The sequence below is a fragment of the Pleurodeles waltl genome, chromosome 1_1 (assembly GCF_031143425.1).
Source record: "Pleurodeles waltl isolate 20211129_DDA chromosome 1_1, aPleWal1.hap1.20221129, whole genome shotgun sequence".
Lineage (NCBI taxonomy): Eukaryota > Metazoa > Chordata > Amphibia > Caudata > Salamandridae > Pleurodeles > Pleurodeles waltl.
In genome coordinates, this window is record NC_090436.1 from 148,071,782 (window position 1) to 148,096,140 (window position 24,359).

The following is a 24,359-nucleotide window of genomic DNA, read 5'->3' on the forward strand; positions in this document are numbered from 1 at the left end:
CCCTTTCTCCAATGGGTTCTCCATTTCCTGCTTTTCCTCTGCTAATGACTCATATTTGTGCTTGTTGTAGGTTCCACTCCCTGTCCTTTAGGATCATGGAGCTATGGCTCAGTTGCAATGTCTTCTGCCTCTGGCGGTACAGGCTCCCCAGGACAAGGTTTCACATCCTGCCACTGTTCTCAGGGGCTGCTAACCTTTAGTGTTCTTGGTGCTCTCTTACTTACTGTTGCTCATGCTACTTCCAGAGCCAGTACGGCCTAGCTCAGTGGTTGTACCTTCCTCCTTTCTAGGCACGGGCGTACCCGTTCCGGGGATTCGTGCTTCCCTTCATATATGAAATAAAAAAATAAATAAAAAAAAGTAAAACAAAACAGTATTGTTATGCTGCAGTACTGTCCTGGTACTGTACATTTTACTATGGTGTACTTTCCTCTAATTCACATTGTGTTCTTGCCAGCTCCTTTTGACTCATTCTTGAGCTGGATCTTCCCCGTGTTGTTGTTCACGAGCTCTTGCTTTCTTTTCCACAGGAGGTTGTGGATCCTTTTCTCGTACTCCCTCTTCTTCAGGCAGTGCGTTTTCTCTTTTTTGCCTTTACGGAGGTTTCCTTTATTCTTTGATTTACTTCCTGGTGCCACTTTCTACTAACTCCCCCACCACCCCCACACACACTTAATTGTCGGGGTATGGTGTTAATTCCAATACTGGCTATGCCAAGATTTTACCAATTGCTTGGTGCCCTTTTTGTCCCCCGCCCGCCTTATTCATGGTGATAACCTGGGAGGGCTACTATCTTTTGTTTCCTGTTGTAGGTACTCCTTTGATTGTTTTGCTATTATGCTGCAGACATATAGTTTGGTCCCCTTCTGGGCATTCTTCTAGGGTCCCTTCCCTAGTGTTCTTATCTGCTTAGTCATAATTTATTAACACTGATTCTCTCGGATCCCTCATGGACCCACTATCCTCCTGCCTCCGGGATGGTTCTATATTTTTTCTTCCAGCTGGTGTTGCTGAAACTTTGCATATTTACTATCTTTCTTCATTGGCATGTGCCATGGTTGTCTTTCAACATCTTTTTATGTCTTTCAGACCTCCTCACTCTTTCTCTCTCTACGGGTCTCAGATTCCATGTTCTTTTTCCCCTCATATTCCTTATGAGGTGCCATGTTTGGTTTCTTTGCCATGTCAAGAAACTCTAACTTGGTGGCTGGGTCCACTGTCTTTGGTGCAGCAGGTCCCCTCTACGGGGGTTCACCTATCGCCAACGCTCTTGCGTATTAGCAGGCTCCTTCCTTTATTATCTGTGCTCTCTGTTGCACAGTTATTTGGTTACCTTGCTCTGCGGTTGATAATTCTGCATACAGTTCCCTTGTCAGCTTATTTTCTAGCATTCATTTTTGCTCTCAGCTCTCACAGGAACGTCTGCGCCTTTAACTTTTTATTCCAGTTCTCCTTCAGTGCGTTCTTTTTCCCCTCTGTCATTCCATGCCTAGTTTATATCTATACACTTTGCACTTGCGCAAGGCCTTACTGGTCTTTCCCATTTTTTGTTCCCTCTGAGCTTGGAGCTGTTTCTCCGCTCCTTCTGAGCCTACCATCCAGCCTATCTGTGCTCTTTCGGTTTCTTAATTTGCTTCTCTGACTTGAGTACGCTCTCATTCTAACTGTGAGATTGTTGTATGTCACAGTTCTGCTGGTCTTTCTCCTTTGCCTCTTTCAGGTGCCCTCATCCTGCTGTTTTTTCACAGATTTCCCTCCCCTCTGAGGGTGGTTCCTGCCTAGTCTCTTAGCTTTTTCCTGGTGGAATTGCAGTTTCTCTTCTTGTATTATATTTTTCTCTCGCACACTCTGTCTCTAGCCTGGTTATTCCTCTGTTTTACTGGGTTGTTTTTTGTTGGTGTAGTCTGTTTGCGCCCACAGTCCCCCCCCCCCCCCCCTCACCCCCCCTCCACCCTGCGGTATCTAATTCTAAGAAAAGGAGTCTGTGGCTAGTTGTCAATATCAGATGAACAAGTTACTTACCGTCAGTGATGCCTCATCTGGTAGAGACACAGACTAGCCATATATTTCTTATCGACCCACCCATCCTGCCCACTTGCGAACTGTGTCATCTTCAGTCACGGTTAGGGTGATTTGTGGTTCTGCTATGTCTCACTTATCTTTTCCTTTGTGGTTGGCATATACACTATGTTAGAAATGGGGTCTTTGGTTGACACTCAGGTTACCCCCTGTTCAAGCAAGGACCCTCACTCTAGTCAGGGTAAAAGAGAATCACCCTCCGCTAACCCCTGCTTACCCCCTTGGTAGCTTGGCAGAGCAGTAGGCTTAACTTCAGAATGCTAGATGTAAAGTATTTGTACCCACACACACAGTAACTTAAGGAAAACACTACAAAATGACACAACACCAGTTTAGAATAATAGGAAATGTTTATCTAAACACAACAAGACCAAAACAACAAAAATCCAACATACACAAGTCAAGTTCTGAATTTTTAAAGATTAAACTCAAAAATAGCGTTTAGAAACAAAAATGCTTTGATGAGGTGTTAATACGGCGTCGTGACGGAGTCGTTCCCAACAAGCCGACACCAGCGGCGCCGGACACGGAGTCGCGTAGACCCTCAAGTACAGTACCTTTGGTGAAGAGTGAAAACGAGTTGATGCGCAAAGTCGGGGATCGCGGCGTCTGTGCGAAGCGTTGAATCCGCGCACTTCGAGTGGCGTCGGTCACGACGTGGTGCGCGACTTTCATGAAGTCGCGGACTTCAGCGGGGCTGCAGCTGCATCGGGCCTGCGAAGAGCATCGCGTTCCAGCAAAGGTCACGGCATCGGGTGCAGGTGGCGTCCCCGGATTCAGCAGCGGCGTCGGTCCTGAGTCGTCCGAAGTAGATTTCCTTGGATTTCCACCAGCTTTCCTTTCAAGGGCCCAGGGACTGGATAGGGCACCACTTGTCAGAGCAGGAGTCTCTACAGAGACTCCAGGTGCTGGCAGAGAGAAGTCTTTGCCGTCCCTGAGACTTCAAACAACAGGAGGCAAGCTCTAAATCAAGCCCTTGGAGATTTCTTCACAAGATGGAAGGCACACAAAGTCCAGTCTTTGCCCTCTTACTCTGGCAGAAGCAGCACTGCAGGAAAGGTCCACAAAGCACAGTCACAGGCAGGGCAGCACTTCTTCCTCAGCTATTCAGCTCTTCTCCAGGCAGAGGTTCCTCTTGGTTCCAGAAGTGTTTCTAAAGTCTGTGGTTTTGGGTGCCCTTCTTATACCCAATTTCTCCTTTGAAGTAGGCCTACTTCAAAGTAAAGTCTCTTTTGAATGTGAAATCCTGCCTTGCCCAGGCCAGGCCCCAGACAGTCACCAGGGGGTCGGAGACTGCATTGTATGAGGACAGGCACAGCCCTTTCAGGTGTAAGTGACCACTCCTCCCCTCCTTCCTAGCACAGATGGCTCGTCAGGAAATGCAGACTACACCCCAGCTCCTTTTGTGTCACTGTCTAGTGTGAGGTGCAGCCCGCCCAACTGTCAAACTGACCCAGACAGGGAATCCACAAACAGGCAGAGTCACAGAAATGGTATAAGCAAGAAAATGCTCACTTTCTAAAAGTGGCATTTTCAAATGCACAATCTTAAAATCACCTTTACTAAAAGATGTATTTTTAAATTGTGAGCTCAGAGACCCCAAACTCCATGTCCATCCGCTCCCAAAGGGAATTTACACTTTAATCAGATTTAAAGGTAGCCCCCATGTTAACCTATGAGAGGGACAGGCCTTGCAACAGTGAAAAACTAATTTAGCAATATTTCCCTGTCAGGACATATAAAACACATTACTATATGTCCTACCTTAACCATACACTGCACCCTGCCCTTGGGGCTACCTAGGGCCTACCTTAGGGGTGCCTTACATGTAAGAAAAGGGAAGGTTTAGGCCTGGCAAGTGGGTACACTTGCCAAGTCGAATTTACAGTGCACAGTTACACACACAGACACTGCAGTGGCAGGCCTGAGACATGATTACAGGGTTACTTGTGTGGGTGGCACAACCAGTGCTGCAGGCCCACTAGTAGCATTTGATTTACAGGCCCTGGCACCTCTAGTGCACTTTACTAGGGACTTACTAGTAAATCAAATATGCCAATCATGGATAAACCAATTACATATTTACACAGAGAGCATATGCACTTTAGCACTGGTTAGCAGTAGTAAAGTGCTCAGAGTTCAAAAACCAACAGCAACAGGTCAGAAAAAATAGGAGGCAGGAGGCAAAAAGATTCGGGATGACCCCGCATAAGCAAAAAAGTCCAACACGACCCCCTACCTGCCTAAAGCCAGGGGAGAACAATCAATACCTTGATGTACTTCCCTGATTGGGGCGATAGAACAAGGACCCAGGCCCACAACAGCAGGGGCATGTTCCAGTTCTACGCCTTCCTGACTCCCATTGGATCCCTCTGTCCATACTCTCAGGGCCCACTAAGCTAACCCATGGGGAACCCTTCTCCACATCGGCAGACACCATCTGTGCAGCACCTAACTTTACTTTGCTCACAGATGTATCCCAATGGGCAGATAGTACCACCAGGGCCAACACAGTGGTGTTGCCCACTCCACCCCCGGGGTATGACTCTCGTCCCTCCCCAGGGGCAACTCTGTCCACCAGGACAGCAAGCCACGGTGGCCCCGGACAACTGTCAGGGATGAGAGCCCGACCTCAGGCCTCTCCAACCACTGTGACTGCAGAGAGTGGGGGGCGGTAGCCCCAGGTGCCTGGCACCCTTTGACCACTCTGTCTTCCACCAGGTCAGGGATGACAACCTGACCCTGGTCCTCCCCTCTGGGGCTCTGTACCCTCCCTGCAGAAGCGGCACCCCCAGAGTCAAAAACTGTCAGGGTGCTTGTAGAAGCAGTCCTGCACAATTCTTCCACCAGTGCAGGGCTGTTAACCTGCAACTGGTCCGCCAACCTGGGGTCTGTACCTTCAGGTTGGACCAGGGCCAGGGGTGAGGCTTCCCTCCCCCTGCCCTCCCTTCTGGGGTCCTGCACCCCCCAACTAGGAGTGGCCCCCTCAGAAGACAACATGGGATGGGCACTGTTAGCAGTAGCCCCTTCCTCCAGGTCAGGGGGGACACCCTGAACCTGATCCTCCAGTCCAGGGTCTGTACCCACAGACTGGACCACCGCCTGGCAACCCAGGACTTTCTGGGGGGCATACCTACCCCCCACCAGGTCGGAGTTTACCCTCTGAACCTGGTCATCCAACCCAGAGTCACCACCCTGCAGTTGAACCATTGCCTGGTGCACCAGGACTTCTAGGGGGGCAAACTTACCCCCCTTAAGGGACACACCGTCCCCGAGGGCCACACAAGAGTCTGGCTGGTGCAGGTCTCCTGACCTCTGCCCATCTGACAGAGTCTGGATTCCCCCCAACTCGAGAATGGTCTCACCAAGGTCATTCATGGGGGGCTGTGCTCTCAGAGCTGACCCCTGACCCTCCAGGTTCTCCACTGGGGTCCGCAACCCCCTCTCAACCCTCTGTCTGGACTTCTGCACCCCCTCACTAGGAGTGGTACTGCCAGACACCTGAACTGGTGGGCCGCTGGCTACAGGCCCCCTCCACCCCCCCCCAAGTTCTCCTAACACTGTGGGGTCTCCCTCAACAGATGGCCCTATGGTACAGGCTAGGCTCCCCTCCTGGTGTTCCCTCATGGAACCCTCCAGGACCTGGGACCGTATCTCGGGCACTTTGGGCCTCAACCCCTCCCCATTCCCTCTCCTCTGAGACTGGACATGGGGTCCCTCACCCATCCCACTACACTGGGACCTACCTGGGACACTACAATCCTTCCCTACCTCACCTGGTTGGGAACTACCTAGACCACTCCTCTCAGGAGCACCCCCAAATGCCTCTTCGGAATCTCTGGTACTCACCCAGAAGTCTACCTCCATTGTAAGCTCCCTGGGGTCAGAGAACTCACACTCCACCTGGTGTTGGCGTAGCTCTGGAAAATAAGGACTAGACATATGCTCTCCAACAATTACATCACTCAGCCCCTCACATGAATTAACAAAAGTACCCTTCACCCAACCATCCAGTGACTCTGCTTTGAAAAAGCACCCCACATCACCCTCCTGAGACTGGTGAGACAGTACCTGACTGTCCCTGACACTCAACCCACACTCTTCTGGGCTGTCTTCACACTCCATAACCAGTACTTCTACCTGGGGGGAACCCCTCTCCCTGTCACTCTCACCTAGAGTCAGTAGAGTGTCCCTCCCACCAGTAGGAATATGACTCCCCATGCCAGTTCCCCAATCCAACTCAGGGACCCTGTGCGCCACTGGAGCTATCTCATACCCCTGAACCTCCTGGTGTGTGTTAACTCCCTCCTTCAAGTAGGGCACCACATCTCTGGGCATGTGCACTTCTTCAGCAGCATTGGATATAAAATTGTTGCTGCCACCATTCCAGCTGGACTCAGCCCTCATGACTTCCAGCTATTTCAATTTAAGCTCGTAAGCATAAATCATCCTTTTTATCTCTAAGTCCCTTTTCCACTCGTTGAACTCCCTTTGCATCCTCAACTTTTCTGCCTCCAACTGGCGAGCCCTTTCTGCCTGTCTGTCCTGCACATCTTTAGGAGTCAGACCCTTAAAGGACCTACTGCTACCACTCCTGGAGACCCTCCCCCCAGGTGCAACAGGTACCTCTACTACACCACGGTGTAGACTCTGCACTTTCCCATTCATATCTTCTGTGTGCCCCCCAGCTTCCTTGGCTGCCACCCAGCCCCTCAATGCCTCTTGCAGCTCCCCCTTCCTGGCGGAGCTCTTAATGGGACAGGCAAGATCTTCACAGAACTGTTTCAATTGAGCAACTGAGTACCTCTTCAGTTTCCCTAATTCAAACGCAGCTCCAGCTGTTGCATCTCCAGATTGAGACATGATGGCAACAAGTGCAAAGTTCCAATGGCAGAAAACAAGTTCCCAATGAAGTGAAAAGAATCAGTCAAGGGAATCAGCAAAATCATGGAAGTAGAACAAAAAGGAGTCCTTAAGAGAAAAAGCAAAAGATCACCAAACCAGTAGTATGTGGTCACGTAGTGGTCTGAACTCAAACAGTAGTGTACACTTAATCACTGTATGTCAAGTACAAATACAAGTCCAAATCCCAACCGCTGATCACCAATGTTAGAAATGGGGTCTTTGGTTGACAGTCAGGTTACCCCCTGTTCAAGCAAGGACCCTCACTCTAGTCAGGGTAAAAGAGAATCACCCTCAGCTAACCCCTGCTTACCCCCTTGGTAGCTTGGCAGAGCAGTAGGCTTAACTTCAGAGTGATAGGTGTAAAGTATTTGTACCCACACACACAGTAACTTAAGGAAAACACTACAAAATGACACAACACCAGTTTAGAACAATAGGAAATGTTTATCTAAACACAACAAGACCAAAACGACAAAAATCCAACATACACAAGTCAAGTTATGAATTTTTAAAGATTAAACTCAAAAATAGCGCTTAGAAACAAAAATGCTTTGATGAGGTGTTAACACGGCGTCGTGACGTAGTCGTTCCCAACAAGACGACACCAGCGGCGCCGGACACGGAGTCGCGTAGACCCCCAAGTACAGTACCTTTGGTGAAGAGTGAAAACAAGTCGATGCGCGAAGTCGGGGATCACGGCGTCTGTGCGAAGCGTTGAATCCGCGCACTTCGAGCGGCGTCGTCACGACGTGGTGCGGTGACTTCCACGGAGTCGCGGACTTCAGCGGGGCTGCAGCGTCATCGGGCCTGTGAAGAGCGTCGCGTTCCAGCGAAGGTCACGGCGTCGGGTGCAGGCGGCGTCCCCGGATTCAGCAGCGGCGTCGGTCCAGAGTCGTTCGAAGTCGATTTCCTTGGATTTCCACCAGCTTTCCTTTCAAGGGCCCAGGGACTGGATAGGGCACCACTTGTCAGAGCAGGAGTCTCTCCAGAGACTCCAGGTGCTGGCAGAGAGAAGTCTTTGCTGTCCCTGGGACTTCAAACAACAGGAGGCAAGCTCTAAATCAAGCCCTTGGAGATTTCTTCACAAGATGGAAGGCACACAAAGTCCAGTCTTTGCCCACTTACTCTGGCAGAAGCAGCACTGCAAGAAAGCTCCACAAAGCACAGGCAGGGCAGCACTTCTTCCTCAGCTATTCAGCTCTTCTCCAGGCAGAGGTTCCTCTTGGTTCCAGAAGTGTTTCTAAAGTCTATGGTTTTGGGTGCCCTTCTTATACCCAATTTCTCCTTTGAAGTAGGCCTACTTCAAAGTAAAGTCTCTTTTGAATGTGAAATCCTGCCTTGCCCAGGCCAGGCCCCAGACACTCACCAGGGGGTCGGAGACTGCATTGTGTGAGGACAGGCACAGCCCTTTCAGGTGTAAGTGACCACTCCTCCCCTCCCTCCTTGCACAGATGGCTCGTCAGGAAATGCAGACTACACCCCAGCTCCTTTTGTGTCACTGTCTAGTGTGAGGTGCAACCAGCCCAACTGTCAAACTGACCCAGACAGGGAATCCACAAACAGGCAGAGTCACAGAAATGGTATAAGCAAGAAAATGCTCACTTTCTAAAGGTGGCATTTTCAAACGCACAATCTTAAAATCAACTTTACTAAAATATGTATTTTTAAATTGTGAGCTCAGAGACCCCAAACTCCACATGTCCATCCGCTCCCAAAGGGAATCTACACTTTAATCAGATTTAAAGGTAGCCCCCATGTTAACCTATGAGAGGGACAGGCCTTGCAACAGTGAAAAACGAATTTAGCAATATTTCACTGTCATGACATATAAAACACATTACTATATGTCCTACCTTAACCATACACTGCACCCTGCCCTTGAGGCTACCTAAGAGCCACCTTAGAGGTGGCTTACATGTAAGAAAAGGGAAGGTTTAGGCCTGGCAAGTGGGTACACTTGCCAAGTCGAATTTACAGTGCACAGTTACACACACAGACACTGCAGTGGCAGGTCTGAGACATGATTACAGGGTTACTTGTGTGGGTGGCACAACCAGTGCTGCAGGCCCACTAGTAGCATTTGATTTACAGGCCCTGGCACCTCTAGTGCACTTTACTAGGGACTTACTAGTAAATCAAATATGCCAATCATGGATAAACCAATTACATACAATTTACACAGAGAGCACATGCACTTTAGCACTGGTTAGCAGTAGTAAAGTGCTCAGAGTTCAAAAACCAACAGCGACAGGTCAGAAAAAATAGGAGACAGGAGGCAAAAAGATTCGGGATGACCCTGCATAAGCAAAAAAGTTCAACACACTATTACACTGTTTTTCTATTCCATTTCCAGTTTCTCTGTGGCGCCGCGTTATTCTGCGGCTTCAAGTCACTGAAGAAACTGACGTCAACGTGTCTGAGTAGGGAATATATGGACTCCACTGATGTCATGTCAGAGGACGATGTCGCTGCAGAGTCGCTGAATGCCCTCTTCCGACGCGCAGAGGTACTGCTTAGGAAAAAATTCCGGATCCAGTCTGACGCCTGGGGAAGAATTCTAAGATAAGGAATCTGGGGCTAATCTGTGGCTCGATCAGATAAGGCGTTACTGAAGGTAAGTAACTTGTTCTTCAAAACATGTAACTCCTTCAATGGACAGATATCCATTTCTGACCAAGTCAATGCCTGCCTGTGATGAATGGGGCACAACTTGAACTTATGTCCTGCATCTGCGATAAGTGTTTGGACCAATGACAGACAAGGTTAGCCTTGAAGTTGCATTCCTCACAGCCCTCTAACTCCTCAAAGGAAAAGAAGAAGAAACACAAGAAGAGAAAGAGACGGGACAACAACATCCCTTGCCGTCTCTTGAGGTAGGTCGCATTGTTGCACTCCACCTCAGGTCTCGTTCTCCTTAGAGCAGGGGCTTGTTGACATCGCTCCTCCTTAGGAGCCCATTCCAGCCGTGCCACAGACTCCACTGCCTGCCACAGAACATGTTACAGGCCCACTGTTGCCTCTACCATATGCTGTGCATATGGCAGCCTTTCCAGAATTCCTGATAACTGTAGCCAGCTGGGCTCAATTCCTTAATGCCATGGTGATGTTGCACAGGCTGCGTTCCTCTCTGGTGCTCCTTCATGCCCCTGAAGTTTGTTTTGGGCTCCTTTTGGTTTTCCACTGGCCGTTGTGCCATTTGATCCCAGAGTTTCTCATCAGAGAATGCCTTTGGGGCTGACTTGACAAACCACAGCGATTGGGCCTTCACAAGAAGCCCATCAATGGGCACCAATACCTGCACTATCACCGAATCTGGTGCCCCCACCGGAAAATAAAAAGCATCTGAAGACTAAAACAATTGTAATCCAGTCTAGGAGTGGAGCCTGTGGTTAGTTGAAGAAGCCAGGTACAGCAAGTTGTCACAGCCTGAGCCCACAGTGCTCTAACATTGTTGGCAAATATTGGAAGATATGCCCTGATTGAACTCAATAAATACCCATGCCTGACCATGTGGCTCATGATGATGATGACAGCAGGGGGATGGGAATTTGCTGCCCCCTGTCTTGGGGCTCTGCAGACTACTTGGCGGCACAAAACATTACATCCTGAGACAGAGATGAAATGCACTGGGGTCCAGCTTTCTCTGGAGTCCAGCTTTCTCTGGAAGTGACATATTTCCATTCCTATTCAGAATAAGAAGGATGAAGTGATGGAGTTACCCTTGCCAACAATAAAGGCCCTAGCAAATATTGTGACCAAGGTCTTTCAGCTTGTTTACGGTGTTATCAGATACTCAGTTGCCCTTTAACGAGACCCATAAATTCACAACAAGAATAAATGCTGCCATTGAAGAGGGCTTCCAGCTTAAGCTCCTTTGGCACAACCTACTTGAGGGATCACATACATATTCAGTTGTTTGAACATCAGTAAATTTCTTTACATAGATACATAAAACATAATAATCACAAACAAAAGCATAAATGCTCCAAAACAATTCTCTGCGGTGTGAGTTGTGACAAAGGCGAATATTGGTGCACATGTAGCCTTTACAAAGGGTAATACACTGTTGACTACTAGTAGAATTGTGGTAGCAGAGAACTCGTATATGAAGTACATTGCACAAAAGAACCCATGTAAATGGCAGACAGGAGTGCAATAAGTTGATGTTTCGACCCCCTATAATGACTTAATTGGGGTCTTCATCACGACAAAGAAAAGTGGTAGCAACCCTAATGAGGAGTCAACAAATGAATTAATGCTCAGGATTTTGAATTACCAAATGGAGAAAGATTTTAAACTCCTAAATGGGCTACACTCTCATAAGATAAGTGTAAAGATCGATATTGTTCTGCCCGCAGTGCTGCGCAATAGCTGTCTCCTTGACATTCAGCAGATGATTCTAATGTTTCTAGTAGGGGGCTTACATTCAAGTCCTCATGGTTTTTCCCCTGCTGGCTTCCTGCATCCTAATGATCACATATGAGGGCTTTCCTGTGGTGGCTTTGTAGGCAGTGGTTCCAGCAGAAGTGAAATATCACTTCAACCCGCTCAAACTCTGGGCCTTTTGCCTGCCCCAGAAAGCCTTTTTCCCCATCCCTGTGTGGCTGGACTGTCCAGATTTTGACAGACAGTATGACTGCACTGTGTTGTGTTTTCAGGCAGGGTGGAGTGGGGTCCCACATTGCCTATTGGGAAGTGTTGAGACTTTGAGATTAGTTGCAAAAACACAGACGCTGGCTGTCAGCCATCTTGCAGGAACTCTGAGCACCAGGGCCAACAGCCTGAGTTGCTGTCATCTTGCTGACCACAAATGGTGTATCCGCCTAGAAGTGATCTAGACCATCTTTGCCCTGTAGGGTACAGCTCAGGTAGATCTTTTCAAAAGAATGAGCACAGCCACGGTTCTGCATACTCCTTTATCCATTGTCCATCCATTTCAGATGAGATGAAGTTTTCCACTTCACTGCTTGATTCCTTCTGTACCCTTATACCTCTGATCTTGAAGAAAATTCACTAGTACCAGACTCAACGCCATTCTGAGTGCCCTGGACTGGCCAAGGAAGGTGCAGTATGCAGACCATCTGAGACACTCCCTGTGTCCCCTGCCCTGTCTGCCTCTAAGTGCGAACCTTTTCTTCCAGTCAGAGGCAGGTTCTCCACCCCGACCCTTCAGAGCCTCTACCTTCATGCCTGGAGATTGACCCACGAGACAAAGCCTCCTTCCACTGCCACCAGAGGTGGTCAGTGTTATCAGTGATTCACGCCTCACAAAATCTGTTTCCTGAGGGAGGTGGAATCAATTTGTTGTGTGGTTTGCAGAGGAGAATGTGGATCCACTGAATGCACATCTTTTGGACGTCGTATGTTTTTCTCTGTCACTTGTCCAGCAGGCTTGTGCAGTGGGCAATGCCAGGTGCTGCATTGCATCCCTGTCAGCATTTATATGTTTGCTCCATTTGCCTTTCACGTTCAATTTCCCAATTGTAATCAGATTTTTTTAATGGACTCACAAGTTTCCGCCTTTGCCTTTGTAATGCCTCAGTTGGATCCGCATCTTGTTTTGAGCTTTGTAATGGAGGCTCCTTCACAGTTGCAATTTGACTTTATTTTAGTTTACTTTTTCATTACTTTTGAGAGATGTGCCAGTCAGCTGCAGGCATGTCCATTTGCCTTTCCCACGCTTCTACCCAGATAACTGGTTCGGAGTACTAAAACAACTGGATGTGGATGGTCTGTTTTTAACATTGGCCGGTCAAAGTAGACCAAGGGCCTGAATTAGATTTTGGTGGACGGGTTACTCCGTCACAACGGTGACCGATATCCCGTCCACCAAAATATAAATCCCATTATTTCCTATGGGATTTATATTTCGGCGGACGGGATATCCATCACCGTTGTTACAGAGTAACCCGCCTGCTGACATATACATCAGGCCCCAAGTCCGATAACCAATTTTTTGTTGTATATGGAGGTAGAAGAAAAGGCAGGGCAGTCCAGAAGAGGACCATATCGTGCTGGATCTTTTTCTGTACAAAAATGTGTTACACCCTTGTCAAAAAGGAACCATCTCAGGGAATCCACTCTCATTTCTACCAGAGCAAAGATTTCAACCCCACTCACAGGGGAGTCCTTGCAGCTGAAATTTGCCATGCGGGAACATAGAAATCTCTCCCTACTTTCACTTGTCATTATTGCCTGGACTTGGACATGAGGAGGGATAGCCATTTTGCATGTACTGAACTTTATGATTTCCTTTTCTGGCCACTCCTGGAGACCCATTACCTGGTGGAGGGTACTACTTTGGAATCTATTCAGGACATGAGAAATCTGTAGATTGAGCTACCCATCAGAATTAAGTTACTCATACTTGGTAGTGATCCTTACAGCCAGTACCCTAAATTCCTGCAGATTCTTCATCCCTTTCTGAAGAATAGTCACAGGTCTTCCATTTGATAGCATTTCAAGTTCGTTTTGCACTGTACATCAACGATCAATGTCACTTTGTCCTTATCTCTGCCACCTAGGGTGCAGAAAAACAAAAAGATGAGGAACGGACAATGGTGCTGTGGAGTAGGATTATGTCTCTAGTGATGTCACACCTGCAAGGCTGGCAGTGCAGCGATGGAGCCAGCACCATTTACCAGTGTAGGAGAGCTGCGAAAGGTGTTCAGACTGAGTCTTGAACCTAGGGATATTAAAGATGTGAATAATCTAGTGTGTCCACTGAAGGTAAGTAACTTTGGGTTTATTACAAAAAAATGTCAAGTACTGTGAATAAGACTCACTTATCCCTAACATTGTTCTAGAAATCTTTGACATGTTCATTAATTCTTTTTCTTCTCAGGTCTGTCGGCTGCTGCTGGGATTGGCGTGGATGACCTTCGTCGATTATGCATTCTCAGAATGAGTTTTGTGAAAGGTTGGGGTCCTGATTATCCAAGACAGAGTATTAAAGAAACACCTTGCTGGATTGAAATCAATTTGCACCGTGCTCTACAGCTTCTTGATGAAGTGCTTCACACCATGCCTATTGCAGATCCACAGCCACTAGACTGAGACCTCGCAGCTTCACAGCCCATTAAGTTGCAATGGTGGCGAACTGTAAAATACAATCCCATTTGTAACCAGAACATATAGATTACTTTGCCGAATATAATCTTTAGAAGTTGGATTTAAAAATGTGCTGGCTTCTTGCTCTTTGACTAGAAAGTAGAAAGAGGTCTATTAAACATCTTCATACAGCTAACCCCCTTGCAGCATTTTCAGAAAACACTCAAAGGTTTTATGAACGTCATAGTGCTTAGACACTGTAAAAAAAGATAAACCTTGTATGGATTCCTATTTGGTTTTTTTAAAGACCAGTAAATGGCCAAATGCTTTCCATTTTACTTAGTGCTGTTTTGCCAGCACTGTGCAAGAACGTGTTCAGCAATTAACATTGGATATTTGTTTACTACATCAAACTAATATGTGCAAGGTAGCGTGTTTTACATGAATGCTGCAGGTGTTTTGTTTACAGCATTGTTGGAGGAAGTGTGTGTTTTCCATCTACTGAAAAATATTTTGCTCTGCTGACAGTTATCGCCAAACGCTGGATTTTTTGTGTGATCCAAGTAATTCTTTCTGGTATAGAACTGTTTGTTTGGCAGTCTACTGGATGTACAGTGACCTATTTCTAGAGCTATTTCAACAAGAGAACTTATTTTGTAATACTGGTGATTTAGGTCCCTGCTGATTCAACTAGTGGAAAGCCTCTTATGGACAGTGGATTCTTATGCTTTTGCCCACCTACAAACTTGTTAACAATAGCTTCAGAACTTGTGGCATTGGATTGTTTTTATGAGCTAAGTTGGCAGCACCACTCTGACATTTACTTTTACAGAAAGTCCACTTACTGAAAATTTTAAGTGAGGTTAGGTTGGCCATACTTCTATGTTATTTAATCTTAAAGGACTTTCAAATTGGGTACCAGCTCATAAAAAAATATGTTGTTTAATTTGGTAATGGGTTTAGTCAATGACAAATTTGTAATTATTGGCAGGATTGCATATTTGGGGAAAAATTCTTAAATCGAAACAGTTTTGCTCTTAAACACCTCTGTTAACCCACAGAACATGCATTAATCTTTCCGAATTGTATGATCCAGAATTGTGGAACTGGAAATTTAATGTAACTTTAATTGCCTCTTGCACATTTGTATTAACATTTTGATTAAGATACCTTCTCATAAAATAATCTGTTTACCAGAAAAGCAACTACATACAATAATTTCAGTTGCTGATTACTTTGCCAGTCCTTGGTACATTTTCCAAGTTTACAACTATACGTAATAAAAAATATCACTGACCGTAATGGAAGATTACTCGACCTGTTTTGTTAAGTGTTTCCGCACATCTGTTTTGGAAATCAGTTATTTTCCGTAATATGTTTCTCACTTTTCACTTCTCTGTTGACTGTAGTTCACATCGTCTGGTTCAGTACACTGTTTTAAATGACATTCGTTAGTAGCAGTTTTTTTGGGGAAATAATGTGTGGTCTATGCAAACATTACATCCTTTATCATTTTTAAGCCCTCATTGTTTGTACGTATACTCAACTGGGCAAGCAAAGCAACCATATTTTTATTTCTAATAGTTGTTCATACTAAACCCTTTGCCAAGAATGATTGTGTCGGCTCTCACTTTGTATAGAAAACTTTAAGTAGAGGTTACAAATGTATTAACTGTATAACAGAAATACACCGCAAATGCTTCATAACTGCTGATAATATAAATAAAATGCTAAAAGCCACAACGTATATAAATGTATTATATCATGTGTTTGTTTCGATAGTCTTTTATACTTTGACTTCATTATCTATATTTACATCTGGTGATGAAGTTTGTAAAAATAACTTAAGACAAAATCAGTAAAAGCTTAATGTGAAGTTTGGTGACTCCTATCCCTTCAGATTTGTTTTGCATTTACACCAGGAACACTAAACCATTCACCATTGTTGTTCATAGTCAAAATCCCTGCCTGAAATTATTATTTCAGCATTACTGTGTATTTAATACAAAACTCCAATTTACTGTCATACATATTTGCCTTTTCTGAGAATTCTGAATCACGTCTTTTGATTAAAAAAAAATATAGATATGTAGACTCAAACTTGTGCTGATTTGTTTCTGGTTTCTATTTGTGACATGAATAATTTTGCCATTACCTTTACTGATATTCCTCTGAAAGTGAAAACCTCTTTTCGAGGACTTCTGAACATTTTGCCCGAAGAAGGTGTAATGCTATTATTGTTTGTATCATGAACGTAAAAACTCTAAATGTACTCCATGTCTTATATGAAGAAGTTACAGAAATGTCTTTTTCAAATGAGATGCCCAGTAAAGTCAATCTTTCATGAGATAAAAACTTCTCAGTGGAGGGGTAACTTTTTGAAAAAAAAACTTCTAATGTGTCTTCGACCAAAATGGTGTAGATATGTAGCTCCGGTTAGTCTCTGGATGATTCCCACCTAAATTCTTGGCTCATGCAGTTGGGAAAAAGCGGATCCCTCGTAAATTAAAGGTGTTTCATTGTACTTGTGAACTCTAGCAAGAACTCTCTTTTTGCCAGCCTATCTGTGAGCCCTTCCTTTCCTGTGGCATCCTTGTAAGCACCATTGTCATCAGTACCTACTTATTTGGCACCAGCCTTGTTATCAGTGCCTTCAACTACAAGCCTTTTGGCAACTGCTCATCATCTGACAACTATGCAGACAGTGCTGCCAGTTGCCTTATCAAGTGGACCTTCACCGCCCTTTTTAGAGACCTCTAAAAATATATATATATATAAGGACATATATATATATAAGGACATATATTGTCCTTTTAGATTTGGTCGGACTGCCAGTCAAAGGCTGGCGGAAAGGGGGCATTGGGGAGGCCCCATGGGGTCCCCTGCACTGCCCTTGCACTTGGCATGGGCAGTGCAGGGGCTCCCGTGGACAGCCCTGTCGCACTTTTCACTGCCCAAATTACAGGCAGTGAAAAGCACGACGGGTGCTGTTGCACCCAATGCACCGCAACCTTGCCGCCTGCTCGATTACAAGCCGGCGTCAATGTTGTGGTGAGTTACCTGCTGCTTCCGCCCACCAACCCGGGGGGGGGGGGAACTCGTAATAGGGCCTGCAGAGGGTCAGCCGCATACAGTCATCCCGACGTTGGGCTTTGGTGGGCGCCCTCGGCCGCCCGTTAAAGTCGGAATGAGTCCCTTTGTCTACAGATATCATCAGTAAATGTTGGTTTGTTTTGGCTGCCTTACAATATCACATCCATACCCCTCAGTTGACCAAGGTAATGGATGTTATTGGTAACCACTTGGATTCCTAAAGAAATCGTGGAAACAGATTAACCCTTTCATTTTGACACTCTTGCATGCCCAAGGTAAACAAGAAGGATATAAAAATGCATTTTCAAAACATGTATTGAAATGATCGTATTCTTGCAGAGCATGAGCTGCGATTATATGTATCTATCAATATAAACAATTCACCCATGTTAATTGTTACTAATATTACCTCACTCTGTAAGTAATGCTATACTATAGATAACAAAGTAGTAGTACCCTCTGCCAGCTGAATTGGGATAGTCTAATCCCTATTCCTGGGTCTTAGATGTCAGGAAGCGAGTCGAAGTGTACAGGTTTCATTCCTTTGCAGGATGGAGGTTGAAGTCAACAGGGCTGCATCTCAGTCACATCTCACAGAGGATCAATGATGATTTGGTATGAAGTGTTCCTCTCAACAAGTTTAGAGTGGAAGCTGTTTATATAATAAAACTATTTCTTTATTGTACTGTGACAGTTTTGCAGAACAGCTGCTTTTGTTCACCTAGCATAAATGGGTTATCTCCTAACGATCACAGAAAGAGAAAACAAGGGCATTGCATTCTGCATTCTGATTGTTCATCCCTGGACTCAATTTGCAGACTACAGGGCGACAATGCCTACCATGAATAAATGCATATACAGCACGCATTTCATGTTTGTGGAAAAATATGTAAAAAGTCACCAATAGAAAAGATGTCAAGCTAAAACTGAAATCTAAAATGGAGACTAAGCGTTGGCCTTGCAACACCCTACCCGTGGTCGGAAAGGAGACTACTCTAAAAGTATAACACTAAATGCTTAGGAAAAATTTAAAATAAAACAATACAGTACTTTAATAATCCAAGCAGATGCTGAAATTAATTAAAAATGGCAATTAAGAATGACACAAACTATTAAAAAATGAATAAGACGAATTTTAAAAATAAGTCAAATTAAGAGTCTAGGAGGCACTGAAAGTGCAGGAAGGTATCCCTGAAACATGTACCCTGTTCATATATTCATTGGGGTCCAGAAGGGAACCCACATCTGCAGACAGATCCACTGAAGTCTGAAGAGCATGTCCCAAGGAACGAACATGGTCAGTACTAGCCTGTTCAGTAGAGTTCGAAGGCATCAAAGCTAGGAGTGCAGCCTCAGAAGAGGAGCCAGATGCTATAGAGCCTGGAGTGGAAGGAAGCATCCATCCAGACTGGTGAAGGTGATTCATAGAGGTATTTTTAAGCAACAGTATTAACATAGGACAACACTAGATATGCGCCTGCAAAGGATACACTAGCAGATTAATGTCAGTAGTCTGCGCCAATTGCGTAGTGCAGATTTGAAAGAGCACCACAAACAGTGAAACATGAGCTGTCCACTGAGACAACACAGGCTGGAAGGAGAAAGACCAGTTCTCGCTCAGTTCCCGTAACAAGGACACACCATATGTTCACGACACAGAAAGGCGTGTGGCAATCGGATCACAAAACAAATTAAATCATACAATAGTTTAACTCATTGTGCATATAAATGTATGGTCTCCCAAAGTTTAGAAAGCCTGAAAGTGATTGTAGCTTTTTTTTAAAGTATTTGATGGTTGTAGGAGGGTCATCGAAAAGGCCATCAATGCTCCGAAAGCACATCCAGGACAACAACATCCTGGGCACCTCCCAATCAGGCTTCAGGAGCAATTGTAGCAGGGAGACCACCCTCCTCGGTGCCACAGACTTCCACTCGCACCACGACTGCGGCTACACAGCAGCCTTCATCCTACTTGACCTATCAGCCACCTTCAACACGGTCTCACACCTCATCCTCTGCTCCAGGCTCCATTCAGCCAGCATCTGTGGAATGGCCCTACAATGGATACGCTCCTTCCTGTCTGGCCGAACAGAAAGTCAGACTCAAGCCTTACCTGTGAGAACCTACAGAGATCAGCTGCAGAGCTTCACAGGGCTCCTCACTGAGCCCTACTCTCTTCAATGTCTACATGGCCCCTCGCATCCATCCTCGGGGACCACATCTGAACATCATTTCCTACGTGGACGATACCCAGCTAATCATCTCAGTAACTGAAAACCCCACTACTGCCCAGAAGAACTATGGAATCCATCACCGCCTGGATGAAGGACAGCTGCCTTAAGCTCAACTCTGATAAGACCAAGATCCTCATCCTGGGACCATCCACATCAGCCTGGGACGACTCCTGGTGGCCATCAGCCCTAGGCCACCCCACCCCAACAAACCATGCATGCAACCTCATCGTCATCCTGGACTCATCGCACACCATGACCCGCCAAGTCAACTCAGTCACATCCTCTTGCTTTCACACACTCCGACTTCTCCGGAAGAGCTACAAATAGATCCCAAAGGACTGCCGCTAAACCGTAACCCACGGCCTGATTACCAGCAGGCTCGACTATAGCAACGCCTTCTTTGCCGGTACCACCCAGAAGAACATAAAAAAATTACAGCACATCCAAAGCGCCTCTGCCAGACTCATCCTGGACTTTCCCCGCCGCAAGCATATCTCCATTCACCTAAGAGGCCTCCACTGGCTCCCTATCGAGAAGAGAATAACTTCAAGTTCCTCGTCCATGCTTTCAAGGCCCTCCCCGACCTAGGACCCACCTACTTCAACCACCGCATCACCTTCTACTCCCCTACCAGACTTCTCTGCTCAACAAGCACTAGCTACCGTACCCTGCATATGGTAGACCTCGGCTGGTGGGAGTTCCCACCCTGCCAGGGGGTTGAGCAGGGGTCCTTCTGGTTCCACGCCAGTGGCCTCAGCCTCCGAGGGCCCCACCGAATCCGCTATCGGATCTATGCCGACGCCAGTCGTACCATTTCTGCCTTCCCCAGTGCCGGCTAAGTTGTTGACGCTCATGATGTTGGTTGGGCCCACGATTGACATCAATCCAATCCTAATTCGCGTCGGCCCGGAACGGGGGTCGGCCGACGCCGCTTCTGACTTTGTTGGGGCCTACTCACCTCAGGTCATATAAGGACCCTTTTTCTTATGGGTACGAATAGGAGGAGGGATAGAAGGGGTTGCTGGACCCTCATGAGTACCAGCTGCATGACTCTAACATGGACTGGGCACAGGAATTGGTAAGGCCAGTTGACTGGATAATTCTCCAGATGCTGGCATGCTTTCTCCTCCTACCTTAATGGATTCACTGTGCTGCTTTACTACCAGCCAAAGCATTTCTCCTGATTAAATCAGGACTACAGATCCTTAACTCTAATATTGGACCTTGCCAGTATGTTTTAGAAAGGACCTTAAACAATTGGCTCATTCTCATGGAACGATCTATGACCTTCCTGAAGCCATTAGATGGTAAAGTAAAAGAATGGTATTATTGGTAACACACCAGGGCTACATGAAATGGAAGGCTGATTGGCAAAGTTTGATCGTTAACACGTCTAGGATGTGTCTGATTGTTATCAAATAGAGGTGCTTCCTATTTCAATTTTCTGTCCTGATGATGACCTGCCTGAATTAATTTCTTTTTTTTGGATCGAAGCATCGACATTGAATTTGAAAATGTGGATTGGATTTTGAAAAATTCAGCAGGCTCACAGCACCTTCTGTTATACTGAGACCTCTTGCTTTTAAACACAGTTTGGTTTTAGTTTTCATGTAAATAGCATTGCAACGCTTATACTAACACATAATTCACTCACACTGCACCGTTATACAGGAACACCTTGATTACTTTACTTTAAATTGTGGAATTTGCAGAATTTAAGTTTCTAATAAATGTGATATATTATTCACAAACCTCATCGATACAGAAAGTTCTTTATGGTACATCCACTGTCGTGGAAGTTAATTAATATCCTTTCCCTGGAGGGACCAAAATTCTTTCTGTTATATTATTCTCCTCTTACCCTGGCTACAGCGGAGGGAGCCTCCTACTCAAAGGTGGTCACTTGGCCTCGAACTGCCCTCTGTAGTAGTAAGGACTAACCTCCTGACAGAGGTGCTTCAGCCTGGGGCTTTCAATTTGGAGCCTCTACTCCCATTCAATGAAGCCTCACTGATGTCCTTCCGGGTACTTGGTCCAGACCCAGGACAGGGGCTCCTGTGAACAGGACTATCTCCCGCCACCATCGGCCTGCCCCTAGTGACCCTAAATTCCTGTCCCAACACCCTACGCCTGAAAGCCTTGTGATTCAGACTTTCTCTTCTTCTGGCACATTCCCTTTCTCTCCTCCGGATCGGGAATCAGAGATTGGACCAACTTGGGAAGATGATGTTTTTTTTCCCCCACTCTGGCTTCGCAGTCAGTGAACACTGCATGCCTTCTGGGCCGCTATACCCATTCATCATGGGATACGGTCAGACAAGTTGCTGATGGGAGACATGAGGTGAAGTTTACTATTGGATGTGGGCTGGACATGACCAACTCAGCCATGTCTGGTTGAGGACATCTGTTTTTTCTGGGGATGTCCAACAAACCCTTATGGGCATTCCCTTAGATGGCAGCCGTGTGTTCGGAGACCAGGCAGTCTCGGCGCTTGAGAGGTTCAAGGAGTCCCGCGCTACGGCTCCATTCCTTGGCCTTTTGACTGCCCTTCGTCCACAACAGTCCGCCTATGACCCCTTTCTTGGCCACGGAAGGGGCTGCCTGTTGCTGCCTTTTCCCAGCCACCAAGAGCCAGAGGTCTGCCCAGTCCACCCCTGCTCCAGCAGGAGTCTCCAAGCCTTTTTAGTCTGTCCCCCATCTCAGACCAGTTGGAGGCAGGCTCCGTCACCACTTGCCCCACTGGGAATCCATCACAATGGAGAGGTGTGTTTTGCAGATTGTCTGAAGGGGCTACTCCCTCTTCTTGGAGATTGCCCCTCTGGCCATGCCTCCATCCTACGGCCGCTTAACAAAAGATCATCAGGCACTTCTCCACAAGGAAGTTGCTGCTCTCTTGGCCAAGGGAGCCATAGAACTGTTGTGGTTGTTATTCATGCTAGTCTCTGGTGCCCAAAAAGGACAAAAGCCTACGTCCCATCCTAGACCATTGGGCCCTCAATCTCTTCCTTAAGAAGGAGAAGTTCAAAATGCTCACTCTGGCTCAACTCCTGTCTGCCTAGGACCCAGGAGACTGGATGGTAGCTTTGGATTTGCAGGACCCTTACTTCCCTATACCCATCTTGTCTGCTCACAGGCGCTCCTTGTGATTCGTGGTAGGTCACAAGCACTTTTAATTTACCGTGCTCCCCTTCAGCCTTACCAGCAACTCTCATGTGTTCATGAAAGTGATGACTGTGGTTGCAGCTCATCCGCGCAGCTTAGGTGTTTGTCTTCCCCCTACCTCGACTACTGGCTGTTGGTGGACACACCCCAAAAAGGCTTCTCCCACCTACAGACTACGGCGAGCCTTCTGCACACGCTGGGATTCACTATAAATATGCATATGTCACATCTGACTCCGTCAGACGCTCCCTTTCATCGGAGCTGTTCTGGACACAGTGCAGTTTTGGGCCTATCCTCACGAAATGCATGTCAAGGATATTCAGGCTATGGTTCCGATGTTTCAGCCTCTATCTTGTGTTTTGGTAAGAATTACTGAAGCTGCTGGGCCTCATAGCCTCCTGCATCCTATTGGTTACACATGCCAGATGGCATATGCAGGCCTTTCAGTGGGCCCTGATGTTCCAGTGGGCACAGCATCAGGGGAATCTCTCCAACATGGTCCAGATTTTCAGAGGGGACTGTGAGAGACCTGCAGTGGTGGCTTTTGAATCAGGATTGGGTCAACAGCAGATCCCTCTCCCTTCACAACCAGATCTTACAGTATTGACAGACGCGTCACTCCTGGGATGGGGCGGCCACATGGGAGAGGCGGAGATCAGAGGTGTCTGGTCTCAGGCAGAGTCTGGACTCTACATCAATCTCCTGGAGCTCTGGGTGATCAGGCTTGCATTGAAAGCATTCCTTCCCTCTCTCAAAGGGAAAGTGGTACAGGTGTTCACGGACAACACTACCGCCATGTGGTACTGCAACAAAGAGGGTGAAGTGAGGTCCTGGACCCTTTGTCACAAGGCTCTGGACATGGCTGGTGGGCTCTCTTAAAACCAGAGCAGACAAACTCTGCCATTGGTGCGTATTCTATCATGAATGGCGTCTCCATCCAGAGGTGTCACAAGGTCTCTTTCAGCAGTTGGGAGAGCCTTGGTTAGATCTGGTGCACTCCGCAGAGAATGCTCAATGTCAGCTGTTTTGCGCGTTGGAGTTTCCAAGGCGGCACTCGCTCTGCAACGTTTCTTTGTCACAAGTGGAACTCATGCTTCCTTTACGCCATCCCCCCTAGTCCACTGCTGTCCAGAGTTAGGAAGAAAGTCAAGAACGACCGGGCCCAAGTAATCCTTGTGTCTCCGGACTGTAATCCTTGTGGCTCTGGACTGGGCATGAAGAGTATAGTATCTAGAGGTACTGAGCATGGTCACAGATCCTCAAATCAGACTGCCCCTTCAGGAGGATCTTCTGTTGCAGCAACAGGGGACGGTTCTCCACCCAAACCTGTCCAATCTTCGCCTTCATGCGTGGAGATTAAGTGGCAGCAGTTGACCGCTTTTGACCTTCCGCCTGAAGTGACGTATCTTGGCAGCCAGACGTCTCTCCACCAAAACGGAATATACCTTTCGGCATAAATTTGTGGCATGGAGTACCAACAACTCTGTTGATCCCCTCTCTGCTCCTCTTTCTGAGGTTCTCTTGTTCATCCTTTCTTTAACCCAGCAGCGCTTTGCTTTGGGCACCCATAAAGGTTACTTATCGGCTATCTCAGCCTTTCTTAGATTGCCAGACCAACCTTCCCTTTTCAGGTCTCCTCTTGTTGGTAGATTCCTTAAGGGACTCACCCATTTGTTCCCTCCCACTCCGTTTATTATGCCCGAATGGGACCTCAATCTGGTACTCACTTAATGTGTGCCCTTTTTGGGCCATAGCACAATTGTCCTTGCGGCTCCTTACTCTCACAACTGTTTTTCTTGTTGCCATTACCTCTGCTCGCAGAGTGAGTGAGCTTCA

General features: G+C 46.7%; 1 protein-coding gene across 1 annotated transcript in view; it reads left to right on the plus strand.

Annotated features, from left to right (window-relative positions):
* The window catches only part of SMAD4 (SMAD family member 4), a 190,215-nt gene extending 174,081 nt beyond the window's left edge, over nucleotides 1-16,134 (plus strand). The window contains exon 12 of the mRNA XM_069219387.1: nucleotides 13,829-16,134. Within this exon, the coding sequence (XP_069075488.1) occupies nucleotides 13,829-14,040 (212 nt within the window). The 3' untranslated portion in view covers nucleotides 14,041-16,134. The remainder of the gene's footprint in view (nucleotides 1-13,828) is intronic.
* Nucleotides 16,135-24,359: the final 8,225 nt, after the last annotated feature.